General features: G+C 37.5%; 1 protein-coding gene across 2 annotated transcripts in view; it reads right to left on the reverse strand.

Annotated features, from left to right (window-relative positions):
- Positions 1-12,139: 12,139 nt before the first annotated feature.
- The window catches only part of GPM6A (glycoprotein M6A), a 345,565-nt gene continuing 343,282 nt past the window's right edge, over positions 12,140-14,422 (reverse strand). For both annotated transcript variants that reach the window (XM_073341667.2, XM_073341666.2), the window contains exon 7: positions 12,140-14,289. In XM_073341667.2, coding sequence (XP_073197768.1) covers positions 14,137-14,289 — 153 coding nt within the window. In that variant the 3' untranslated portion in view covers positions 12,140-14,136. The remainder of the gene's footprint in view (positions 14,290-14,422) is intronic.

A 14,422-nucleotide genomic window follows, 5' to 3' on the forward strand; every position in this document is an offset into this window, starting at 1 on the left:
TGCATCCACCTTGTGTGAAATTCCTAGGACAGAATTCTAAGTGGAATAGCATGAGTGCGCTATTCATCTAGTTATCACTCATGTCTTTGCTGAGCATTTTGTATGGTTGTCTGATCAGAAGTCCCTTTCGCTGTGGTGCTGGGTGACATGAATGTCTACACAGATGTTCTTATGTCTACCATGACAATCATAAGTGTTTCAGGAGTCTTTTGGTTTAATGCATTAACCAGTTATAATCTGGTAATTGTTTTGGGGTTGGGATTCGAGACCATTTAGTTTACTGTTGACATTAATTGGCTGGAAGGACATTTGGACTTGGATTGAAAGATCATAAGGAGGTCCTAAAAGTCCAGGGACTCTGTTTTCCTACTGGAGGGTATAAGTAACCTGCATTGACTTCAATTCCTTAGACATGCATCCTGCAGTGGAAAAGCCAGACCCTTAAAGAAATAGATGTAAATAACGCCATGATGTTCCCTTACACTTCTACCACACCATTGTTCAGAGTGGAAGGATATGACGCATAGAATTTCACCAAAACTGTTTTTTAAAAATAAATTGCAAAAAAAAAAATCTTAGGAACAATATTATTAGAACAATAAGTAATGTCGGGGAGTATCTGTCTGTGGGTCATTGGTGCTGTTCTCTGGTGATTGAAAACAAATGTCTTGTGCACCAGTGGCACATGCAAGCCTTGTTTTGACTTATTGTATAAGGTATAATTAAGGAATTAATGTATAGCTAGGCTTGGAAAAGTCTAAGCTATAATACTAGGAATATTTCTAAACATACACACACAGCAAAGAGACAGGTTCTGGTATGCTATCTCACTTAGATATTTCTTTTTGTTAGCTAAATTCATGCTTCTGCTCCATGTGCATTCTCCTCTAGATGTCAGTATTTTACAAATTTCAAGCTGGGAACACTTACGTAATTACTTCTATGTAGCCATCTTCCTGTTCAACCATTTTCCGCTTGTCATCATAAATCACAAAATAACACAGACCATTTTGTTGCATTTATTTTAATGGAAAGTATGTTCAAATACAATTGTGAATGACTTCAAAAATGAGTAAGAGCATTCATTTCACCCACAGTTAGTGCCTTTTATATAACATTTTCACACTGTTATTGAAATGATGGGGTGGTTCCTATATGAGAGACTGAAAAAAAAAAGTGGAATCCATAATGCTGTCCCTTTTTAGACCATTTCACTAATGTTTATCTCCTTCAGAATAATCTTGTTGACTTCAGCATCGGGGATTAGACTGCTCCAATCTTAAAAGGATATTGTTACAACAGCACATTATTGCCTGGGTTCTTTCAAGCACACAATAATTAAAGGAAGGAAAACAGGTCTAATAGTTCAGTTTAGTATTGTTACAGCACCGTTAAACTATTGCATCCAGTTTTATACAAATCCAAACATGTAGGTGGTACAAAGATTCACTTTGATCTTCAACGACCTGTGTGAGAATAATAAGGTTTTAAAACAATAAAACTACATTTAATTAAATGAGCCAATTTCTCATGATTTGAGAGGAACTAGATGAAAGAAATAGATTCAAGACAACTGCAGTTTTACAAATATTATTGATTATCCCAAATAATGAGTACCTTACTTAGAAAACACACAGGGAAGGTACATTGATAAAATAATTATATTTATATTAACTCTCCAGTATCACTCTCAGAATCCATGTTCCTACAAATTAAACACTAAATGATATAATTATCCGATGAAGTTGCATCCAATGTAGTGAGCTGTATCTCACGAAAGCTTCTGCTCAAATAAATTTGTTAGTCTTTAAGGTGCCACCAGTACTCCTTTTCTTTTTTTATAATTATCCTGATACTCTACCTAACTCCACAACCTAGCTCAAGTGTAAGTCCTTCAATTCAGGTCTACAGCTATCTGAAAATAAAGAAATATGAAATTTAAAATTCAAAATTTTCTGATTTTAAAAAGGTACACATTATTTGCAAAAAAAAAAAAAAATAAAAAATCACAAAATGTTTTCCCATTTTATGAACAGTTTCATTCAGGCCATTATAATTACTAATCAACCCTAGACTCCTGTACTTAGCAGAAGGATATAGTAACAGAAAGGAAAAATTTCCCAGATTAAGGCCTGAATGATTTATCTAATTAGTCAAATGCTAATTCACCAAGGCTTTCTTCCCAGATTTTCAGTTGTTGTAACTACTCCCATTTACTCAAAAACACACAAGTGATACTAAGAAAGTTGGTAGTAAACTAGTCTGAGTATCCTTTGAACATCTAGCTGGTTATTCTAACATCATTCTTTTATACTATATCAAGGCGTTGATATGATTTTACCTTAAAAACATAGTACTGCTCAACAGCGTGGGGAACAATATTAATATTAATTGCCACATTGTAAAAGACCTGGAAAATCCTGGGCCAACTGAAGGCAATAGAGTTTTGACACTGACTTCACTGGGGCCAGAATTTTACCCCAATGATCCATCTAGTCTGTTGTTCTGTCTCTGGCAGTGATCAATTCTGGACAGTACAGAAAAACAGAATAGCCTCTACATAATTTATCAAAGTGTCCACGACTGTAGCACTGGAGGAAATTCTACCCAGCACAGTCTGATACTTAACTTATGCTTTAAAGCCTCAGAATTGGCAGCCAATAAATATAATTTTGGTCTTAGCTGGAGTTAACACAGATTTTTTTCTTATTTTCTTCTTATTCAGAAGAACATAATTTGTTTTTAAATTTCTGTTTACTATTACTAGGATATTTGCTTCAGTGATATTATGCAGCAGTTATATATTTCACCAATAGAACTATTACATTCAAACCAAATTATTTCTAAAATTGGCTACATATCTGAAACATAGTCAGCCCTTTTAAGGGGCTTTCCTGTTGATACCTTCCCGCCTTTGCTGTGGGGAGGTTTCCTCCTGCCTTCTCTTTGGCAACAACATTCTTTGGCTTAGGCTCCATTATCAGAACCCTGGTGGTGGAATCTCTTGGTGGGCTGACTCCACAGGCCCCAGTTGTAGCCACCCACTCCTCCTCCATCACACAACAGCAAGAAGCGTTACTGGTACTTTTGTAATATGTGTTCAAAGTACTTTGCACTCTATTTATTTGGGGATTGGTCCTGCTTTGAGCAGGGGATTGGACTAGATGACCTCCTGAGGTCCCTTCCACCCCTGATATTCTATAGTCCAGCCCCTGTGGCACAAATTCCACCATCTCAAGGCAACTGAGTCGAGGCCTATTATTAACTCAACTTTCCTGAATCTCAGTGCTTTGATATTAGAAATGAGAGAAGTTTCAGAACAGTTCTTACTTTCACCAAAGCCATTTGCCTATTAATACTCTAGGGTCATACATATGTGATGTTCAGGTCAGCTGAGTGTATATAGCAGTTTCTGGGGTTGGAGACAAAGGCCCTTATTCTTCACTACATTTTACTTCGGTGGAGTTCTGCCAGCTTAACATGACATTACACATTGAAGAATCATGCTGGAAATATCAAATGAGGAGATCACAATGACTACCTTGGGACAGAGTGCTGAGAACCAACAGCTGAACCAGCACTCTGGACACTGTAACTCAAACTGGTTTTCCTGCAGAAGAACCTAACTGAGGTAAGCTGGGGCTAATTACTCAATCAGTCTGAGCCAGGGAGAGCTAAGGAGCTAGTGAACCCATTAACTGGAAGAGTTTACAGGCACACAGGAAGGAAGCACAAGGGAGGAATGAGTGAATGGGAGAGGCTACTAAGTCCAGGGTAAAAAGAGATCTGTGCATGGAGAGATCTCTTCCTTTTGGCAAAGGAGGATGATTATTGTCACTGTACATAGAGTTGCTGTATGGGACTCTAAAAGGGGTGGTTGAGATAACATAAATAAACTATACATGGGTTTTATCCAACTGGTGGTGTTAGTCATTTGTATGAGAAGACAAAATGGCCTGTTACATACCTGGAGGGAAGACAAGGGAACACTTGACCATGGATATTGGAAGCATTTCTGATGTTAGGATCTGGTGAATTTCTTGTAACTCAGACCACCAGTTAATACGACAGAATTGCTCTCTGATGGTGACTGTCTGTCACAGCCAACCTGATCTGGATCTGAACTGGTGACAGACTATGTATTCCATTGCCACTGTCCCAAGCCATTCAGCCACTGATGATTTCTGGGCACTGAAAGGTGAAGTAATGCATTTGTGTAGACTTGCTGAGAATGACACCAATTTATCTCTGAGACCATGTGAACATAGGGAAAATTAAATTCTTATTATAGGTGATTTTGATGGATTTTTTGGGGTCCCCTATGGTAAAATCCTACATAGAATTTAATGGAGAATGATAATTTTTCTATTGCATTTTAAACCAATAAATAGAAATATATATTAGAAAACAATTTTCTACTAATTCTATTCAATATTTAAAAAAATATCTAGAAAGGCCAATTGCTCTCCCACCACCCCCTCCAAGAGGGAGCAGATGTTGGGACTTTGTTAGTCAGCTTTCTGTTAGAGGAGAAATCAGTGACTCTGAGTCTGGATATATTGTTAGTGCTGCTTGTTTCTTTACATTTATATATGTCAGTCTTGAAACAGAAGTGGTCAGCCACAACATGTAGACAATTTCCTTTTTCAGGGATCTCAGCCCAAACACCAAACCACCCTTGTTCCCAGGGAGCAAAACCTGCCCTGAGAATTGATTCTACGGAGAGACATTAAGGAAAACAGCGAATTCTTTTTACTGCTTACCACAGCTCCCACAAAGAATTGTATCCGGAAACCAACAATGCAGCATTTTCTTCCAATGCTAAAAACTTGAAATAAGAAAAAGAACCTGTGTGACTGTGTGTAATGGTGCAATCTGATGACCCCCTCCATAACATGACAATTAGATAGGTTTATACAGTAGTTTCTACAGAACTCTTTTTAATTGTCTATAGATCTCTATTGGTTTCACTCCTATTATTCTATCAGAGGTCTATGTGAAATTCAATACACACTGATCTCTGAATGTGTATCTTTTAATATAAAAATATGACATAGAGAAATTATCCAAAATAGTACAATTTTTATGGTTCTGTGTACTTGAAAACACTGCTTTTTCTTTTCTTTCATAGTTAGCTCTTTCAGGAAAAAGGATACACATACTGTGTGGTCTCATTTTAATACACTATGTACCTTATTACATAACCTCTAGTCTCAAATAGACATTTTTTAAAAATGTTTTGATCAGGTTCTGTCTCTTGATCATGGCGGACTGGAACTTCTGATTGTCATAGCCCCTAGCCACTCTCTCCCCACCACATAACAACTACCCCTCACCCTGCAGTTTTAAGAAAATGTGCTTTTGTCCAATCAGCTGACCTGCAGAAAGAATAAGAACAAGCCTTGAATGTTAGTTAAAAGGTAGGAAATGAGAAACTAATTAAGATAATGTGTTTTGTACAATAGAAAAGGGGCCTACTTCCTGTGTTAATAAATGCATAACAGAGCACAGAACCCACCTAGAGTTTAATGTAACCTGTTTATTGTGTGCATATAAACCTGCCTTTTCCAGACTTTTCCCACATTTTATTCACAGATTTCTATCAACTGCTTTTTATTTAAAAATATTGAAGGACAATAACTGTTTTATTAGTGATCTGCTCTACAGTTTTTGCAGGGTATCTGAGTTCAAGTTATCAGCTTGTCCTCAGATCCTGGGTAATCAGGCTGGGAACACATCAGGCCAAGTATGATGAGTAGCTGTGGCAGAGAGTTGTTGGACATAGCTTCCAGCCACTCAAAGTCAGTTAACGCTACTCCTTGTGCCAGCGATAATGGATTACAGAGCAGAGCTGAATGGCCTGAGGAAGCCATGTCTGGCAATTCTTTGCCACAGAGAGGGCCATACTGATGCTGGGGACTTTCAAGGGAGGAGTAGTGGGATATAAAAAAAACCCACTTAAAATAGAGGCTCCAACAGACTAGAAAAAGCTATGATGTGTATATGGGAAGGGAAGGAACAGCATTTGGAATGCTAAGTTGAGCTGCAGGAAGAACTGCTCAGCAACACATTTGCAAACATTAATTAATGATGAATTACTTTGTACAGTTATACCATAGTGCTTAACATTTCCGTCAAGTGTTTGGATGATTTGAAAAACACCCAGCTTCAAGAACAAGATGCACGTTGTTTACATTTATGCTAATGTGAATAGCAACAACTAAAACTAACAGGTTCTGAATTAAACTGATAAACGCAAAGACCTGAAGCTGCGATTATGTCCTCAGCTTACCCCATATTTGCCTAGATAGGTGAGGAGTGTGGTAGTCAAAAATAGGTATAACGTATAGACATAGGTACAGTGGTTGCCTTGTTACTGAATTTCCTCACAATTTTATTTAAAGTTAGCCTTGACATTATTTTATTATGGGTTTTTATTCTCTCCATCTGCAGTTATTACACACTTATAAGATGAACAGATATCTTGTTTGCTGTTTTTGTTGTTTTATCTTTCCTTTGCTTTTAACGAGAGCATTAAAAAAGGGTATTTAACATGTCAGCAACTGACTAGATTTTGGAGTGGGCTGAGGTCTGTGATTCCCTCAGAGACAATGCCATGCCAATGGAACTAATGCTCACGCATTATGTAACACTTCTCTTTTCATTATATCTGAGCTGTGCATATGTCAAGGAAACATCTAGAGAGTGTTAACAGGCTACCTATGATAACGATTTGGTTTTTACTGTAGCCACTTTTGAAAAGTAAACCTTCCCCCTGAACAATTCAATTAAAATAAAAAAAAGAAATGTTTCATTTGATTGGCTGCTCTAGAATCCAGATCCTCTGAAAGGTATAATGAAATTCTGACTCTATTGATGTCAATAGCAAAACTCCCACTGATTTCAAGGGGGCCAGGATTTCACCCAAAAAACAGTGGCTCAAAGCCACCTTTCTGCCACTTTCTCTCCCCCAGTCCTGGATCCTTAGAGCTGTTTTAAATTACACAAACAATAACAGATCATTCAGTTAAACCAGGTGTGCAACACATCCAGCTATGCCCTGACACATTTCCTGTGGCGGGAGGATGGGACCAAGAGCACCTGGCATAGAGCCATTCACTCTGACTTGACACCACTAGGAGTTCTCCTACACAAGGGGCATCCCCAGCTGCTTTCTAAATGCAGCTTTCCAATCCGTCTAATCAGCTGAAAACAGCCAAAAATGCATTAGTTGGGCTGAATATACGCATGAAAATCAAACTGGAGAAATTGATTATAGGAAATAGTTTATATGTCTCAATTAATCACACTAGGGATGAATAGTCCAATATTGAAATTAATTTCTAAAATAAATTTAGCTGAATATATAGAAAGGTACAGGACTGACACCACTACAGACTGACATTCCTCTTTTTATCCACTGAAAACCTTTTCTTAAGCAGTGATGTGCCTGTCCTCACTTGCAAAAGCATCTTTTGCATAGAAGGAGTGAGCAAATATTTAGAGGGGCACTTTAAAAAATGTGGCTTGTTTTAAAGCTTATTTGGACCTTATGGCACTTCTGGCTTTAGGGAGCCTAAATGAGCCCCTTATCATATCTGGATCTGGTGCCAGTGACTCATTTGCTGCAAGCTCGAATACTCCTGTTATTACCACAGCGGTAGCAGCATCTGAGAAAGACGCTTCCCTGTGGCATATCCACCCGTGCTGTTAGGAGTTCATGGAAGATACACACATATCCCCTGTATCATCCTCTGCAGCCACAGAGCTCCAGCAATTCATGAAAAGAGGAGGCATATCTGAATTACTGAGACCTGAAGACATTAAAGCTCTTTCTCTCTGCTGGCACCAAACAGCCCAGCCTCAGCCCAGAGTTTTAAGGCATCAACAAAGAAACCAGTGCCCACTGCACAAGGAAGACCCACTTTCTCTGCCTAACCACCCTCCCACCAATCAACCATGGGAGTTCAACTCCTTGACTGACCTTCATCACCACGTCAAAAACCAAAGGCAACACATTCCCAACCAGCTATGTCACAGACAGTGTCTGAAGGACAGCCTACCTGCTACCATATGTTACCTGCTGTGAGGAACAACTGTTAGGTATGGGAGCTACCTACAGCAGTCCTCCTGAAGGGCTGAGAAACAGGAATCATGATGGTTGTACCTAAGAATCCACACAGGATGGAAGAGGTTGCAGCAATGAAAAGTGCCACCACCGTGTTCTCTTCCAGGTGACCTGTGGTTTACCAGCACAGCCCAACAAATAGGTGGTGCTTATGGGAAGTGGGTGTGGCCAGGGCATGCACTGATTCATTGGATTGCCTAGTCAACATCGGTTAGCATGGTTCCAGCTGAAATTAAAAGCTGCTCATTTGGGGGGAAATGGCTGCGCAAACACTGCCTGTGCACCCCAGGATGAATTACGCACAAAGGCGCAGTGCAATCTGTGCTTCCCTGTGTCAGCTAAGGTGAACTGAAAAGGTGAAGTCTTTTTAAAAGATTTATAACTGTAAAGCAAGTAATGCAGTCCTGAGCACTTATAACATGTACTGTGCAGAAATCCCCTGCTCCAAGACCTCACTGTAACTCTACCAGCTCAATCTTAACTACAGTCACATTCAGTCACTCCTTTAATCAATGGATTTTCTCATGTAGTTAAAGGCATGTCCCTATTCCTTCATGACACATCAAAGCAAAATAATGAATTAACTGATTTTATTATAGTACTAAAGTAACCTTTAAAATGTTCTGTTCTATGTAGACTTTTTTTTTTAATTCAGTACCTTTCTTGCCAATTCTATACTGTATATCTTTCCCACCAGCCCCTTCAAAGACACATATTACTACTTCCTTAAACTTTCTGATGGTGATTCTACTGGATCAGCATTTTCTAAGCATGTAAAATGTACTCAAATGTATAGCTCTGCTATACGAATGCACTATAGGTGTTAAAGCTTGTTCTTTGTACCGATTTACCTTATTCAGTTCTTGTATATTATTCTGAAAAATTCTAGAGCCATCTTTCCGGCAGGATTTGTATCCTTTTCTTTTAGATCTTTGTACATTTTACTTAAGTATAAAAGTTTAAATAATTCATCTGAATAGGTTACCATTTCATAATCCCTATATTGATAACTGGAGACCTGTGAAATGGTAGTGAAGGCTTTACAGGTATCTTTGTAATCCTCTTTGGTTTTTTTTAGTTTCAATTTCTGTACATAAAAGGCTGAACATCATTATTTGTTGGCCTTGGAAAACTTACCATGTACATTCAAGTTTAGTGTATTTAGTGATGAAATAATTGGAGGATACTATTTAAAAAAATCGCTCTTTAAACTATGGAACAACTCCTTTTGAAAGTAGGTAACATTTTGCTAGATATGCTGTGTCACATTGCTAACCAGATGGAAACAGTGTTTCAGAGCATAGCCCAGTTCGCTAAACTCATCACAAGGCCTGCTCTTCTAGAACTTGGGATATCAACTGACACTTACTATACTGGATTGTTTCATATAAAGCTATTAAAATGGACTATCAAGCTCTTGAGAGGCATGACTGTCACAGTTCAAGGCTAGGCAGAAGCAATGACTATGGAATCTATTTTTGGAGGCATCATCTTAGGTTTTCAATTGTGTACTGGGGGAAAGTCAGGCATAATCAAATATGCACTGACCTACAGTTATATAAATTACGACTGGCAGGGTGTGGGACATCTTTTTTCTCCCCTGACTTGTTGCTGATGCTCAGCTGCTATGGTGTCTGTCTCCCATTTGCCATGATGTCAGCTAAGGCAATCGTGATCATTGAAAGTATTATACACAAACATGGTGAACAACTGTGAAGTAAGTAATGAACACAAATTTGAATGGATAGTTTTAATCGGTTGTCATTACTGATTTAGCATTATTTAAGCAGTTATAAACTTATCTTTGACATTTAAATTACTTCACAATCAGATAGGAAGTACACACATGAGGATTATCAAAGTCTCCAACACTAGTCACTGTAATGTTTATTAGCACTGTAACGCCATTTCCCTCAGTACCAGGAGACTTCATGAGAGACTACCTGTTCTACTTTGCTTGAGCTGACAGGGATGACCTTCTGGTATCCGAGTGAATGGGAGTTCTCAGTAGTTACACATACACAAGACATATTAAGATATAAGAACTCGAATGCCTGTGCTGCTCGTTTGACTCTGTAAAAATCTGTCTTTAGACTGTATTTTTATTCTATTATTCTAGGAACGGGACAGATCATGTCTGATATTGAATCAGCTCTTAGAGATTTTGTGAGAGATTCATAGAACCCTGCATCTGAATCCTTCCTGCGCTGTCATACTTTGCTTACAGCATGAACAAAACTCAGGCATCCCTGTCTCTCGTGTTGTTTGCTAGAATGGCTACTTTGCTGTGTTTTTATACCTTAACTTTTTTACAAGGCTTTTTTACAGTTTTACATTGTTGGCTCGCTCAACCCCTAACCTGGAGGGCTGTGGACTGCTTTCCATCTGGTTAAAACCTGTCTGGGTTGGGCGGCCCTACAGGCGTTAAAGCTCCCACCAGTATAACTCTCAGGGTCAATGGAACATGCAGGCTTCCCCACTTCATCAGGAAACAATCCCCAGGAAACACACAAAACACTAGACTGACTCCACAATTCTGAAAAGACTCCCACATTGTGAACACTGCTTTTCATGTTTGAAGAAAAACCAGGATTTTACCAACCAATCATCAAATATAGTATGATGTAGGGGGTGCATGCGTTGTAGGCTTTTTTGTTGTCTGAAATGATAGTTCCTTTCACTAGCATTTATGGAATGTTGCTATTCTGGCTTTTGGAAAAGTATATTCGAATTTTTCCTCTCTGCCCAAATGTATTGTAAGTGATATCTGATGTTCACTACTGGAAATGACCAGGTGTTCTGATATGGTGAACTGATTATTTGTAGTTTGGGTAACATTTCTCAAATTTCCATGGGCTCACTTCTGCCTGTAAGGCAGACCTTTGTCTTGCAGAGCTGTGAATTGGACCCTTTACCTACATGTAATTTGGGTGGGGAGAGGGGAGGTCACTGCTATGGGGCGTAGTTGCCTCCCCAAAATCTTAGTATGCTTCCCTATCTCCAGACTTTTCACAGGTCTAGTGCTTCATTACGTCTTCCCCTTTTTGCATCCTCCCAACTTCAGAGGATATGATATAATCACATATATCGTTCAACTCCCCTCTGTCCCCTGATGTGATTTAAAATAAAATACTTACAGACTGGAAGAAGTTTACTGTTCATTTTCATCCACAAGAGGGATTTGTGTGCACAGTGTTCCATGCAGGGAGACATGTTCATTTCTTTAGCACCATTGCAATGAGACATTTAAGATCATAAGGTTGACCAGGACATATTCTACATTTGAATTGTATTAGCATTACAGCTATGGCATATTTTTTCTAACTCTCTCCTTTTTTAAAAAAAATATCAATTAAATGGGATTTGTTCTCACAGTTTCTGCGAAGAGAATGATTGCCTGTGACATTTAAAAGAAGACTGGACACAGAAAACTGAAAAACAGACTATTGAGAACAATCCTCTGATGGCAGAGAGATGGGACTACATTACCTAACAAGTAGAGCCGGTTAACAATCTTTTGGATTAATCATTTTTTCATTAAAAATGCTGATTTGTTAACACTTAAAAGTTTAGCAAAACAGGGTTGGGGGAGCTGACAAACTTCCTGACTTCCAAAAATATAGAGAATTTTTTTTAATTGCCAAAACCTTTAATTTTGACATTTTTTAAATTAAAAAAATCTTGTTTTCTGGCTTTTCCTTTTGAAATGTAAGCTAATTAGACTGAAAAAAGTTATAGAAAAAAGGCTGACGTTCAAATGAAACTTTTTGAAATGATCAGTGCATTCCGATTGACCTGCAACAAAAAAACCTGGAGTTTTCAGTTCACAAATATTGTCACAATTTCAATTTTTCATCCCAATTCAAGAAGGGGAAAATGTTGAACTCTTAAAAATATTTGCAAGATGAGAAAATCATTTTGCAGCCAGCACTACTAACCAGTCTCTTCCATCTCTAGATTCATACTGTACATACAAAAGAAAAAAAACACACATCAAGGACTACTAATAAGTACACAAAGTACACAAGTGTATTTATTACATTTTTGCAAGCACTTTGTTCTACATTTCAAAAACGCCACCATCAAGCTGTTGGCACATTTATGTACAAAACAGATTAATTGTAATGCCTGCTACAAAGCATTCTTTGTGAAAATACAAACTCTAATACCAGAGAAAAGCCAAAAGCATCAACATCATTACATGAGTTTAAAAGACATAGTTTTAAAAATCATCACAAACTGTTTAAGACACAAAACTGAAACACTACAATATAGAATCCAAAAGAGGTTCATAATACTTTTTGCAGAACCGGTACTGCACATACCAGAAAACTGTTGACCTCGTAAGACAGTCTAAGTGTAAAAAAACAAAAACAAAGAAACAGAAACCAAAAAAAAAAAAACCCAAATCAATCAACTAATACTACTTAATGCATAATCATGCCACAAATAACTATAGTATTACCTTCTACTTACTACAAGAATAGTTAAAAATTACTCATGATGCATGACTAGTAATAGTACAAAGAAGAGTTTTACTCAAGAACTTTTATTAGAAATGCACTTACACCGAGAGAGAATTCACAATGGTCCAATAAGTGCACAAAACTATCTAGGATTTTTAACGCTGACAAAAATGTCTTGTCAGGATACATCACTTTAAAAGACAATTTACAGCATTCTTGTAGCATTAGAAATAGGCAAAAAAAAAAAAGCAAAAACAAACACCAAATTTGGTCCAATAATACTGATTTTTGTAGGGTTTTTTTTACACAGGTACTTCCTTCAACTTAACGACTTACCTTTCTGTTAACATTTTCTTACTCAAAATAAAGGTTCAGCTATATTTCTACACTTTCATACAATAAGCTCTGAAGTGGCCTTTTATCTCACTTTCACATAATACAGGTAAACCAGTATGTCTAGGAAAGCTGCAAGCCAAGCTATTGCATTTATGGAAGCCTTCTTGAATATATCACATACAATATATGTATATAGTTCAGACAGGTGCAATCCATTAAAATTTTTAAAGCAGGTAAAAAGACTTCTGACTTGTAAGGTTGCTGTATTTTTGATATATCACTTTCATAAATGTAGCTAAGCAGTAATTGCTCACATCAGCACATGAACAGCTCCAATTCAGCATAACCATTGTTGAATTACAAAGAGATCATTCTGCACAAACCTACGCATAGCTATATGATTTAGTTAACATTTGTCTATATACTGTAACTCTTTAAAGGTAACCGTGGTACAACACCCTTTAAACAGGCAAGAGGCCATGCATTATTAGCACCACGGTCTGCATGCTCACAATATAAACAGGAATACTCACCAATAAAACTTTGAAAGAGAATATTCTTTAAGAACATCAAGAATAATACAATGTTAACAAAGATAAGAAGCACTTTTTTTTTTTTACCTACTATTACAAATTTAGAAATTGCACCTTTGATTGTTTAAAATGTTCTTAGGACCCTCAATCAAGATGGCCACTGGGCCATCTGGCAAGACTTCCAAATATGAAGGAAACTCATCAGTGTGTTTTCTCTAGATATTGTACATAATGTGCAATGGTCCCTTTGACGTATACCTGTAGTTAAAGTAGTTACTGAAATTAAAACTAAAAAGTATAAAAAGCTATTTTTTTCAAAACCATATAAGAAACAATGCAAAAGGTGTTATGCATAACACATACAAAGTGATTAAAAAAATCAAACACATCTCCGTATTTGACAATAGTTAGTATCCTCGATCGAACAGAACTAATTTCCTTAAGAGGATTCAAGAAAGGCTGTTTAGGAGCTTTGCAGCAGAGAATGGTCACACAAACTATTAACTAATTAGGAAACCAAGTGCTAGACAACCAAAAATTGTATCCGGGAGATTTACAAGTCACCCTAACTATCTTTTGTGAGAAGCACTTTCTTTTTGTTTTTAAAATGGTTAGATGGCCTTTAGTTAAACAACAAAGCATTCAAATGTTAGAAAGTAAGACAAGGTTTCTCTTATGTGTATGCATTGAGCCGCTCTTTAGAGCGGGTAGAATGAATGTCATGAAGCTCTTGTTCCTCCTTTGACTTAATATCCTCATACTTTTGCATTCTGCAAGCATCTTTCACATAGGCCCAGTTAGCAGACAGAACCATGAGATAATGAACCTGTAAGAGAGGAGATAGGGAGTTAGTAACTAATTGCATAGAAACAGAATATATTCAAAGTTGAAAAATTAAGAACAAGATTTTTGGATGGGATCAAAATGCAGAGCAAGTCAGGGAGTGGTGTGCAAAAGCG

The sequence above is a fragment of the Lepidochelys kempii genome, chromosome 4 (assembly GCF_965140285.1).
Source record: "Lepidochelys kempii isolate rLepKem1 chromosome 4, rLepKem1.hap1, whole genome shotgun sequence".
Lineage (NCBI taxonomy): Eukaryota > Metazoa > Chordata > Testudines > Cheloniidae > Lepidochelys > Lepidochelys kempii.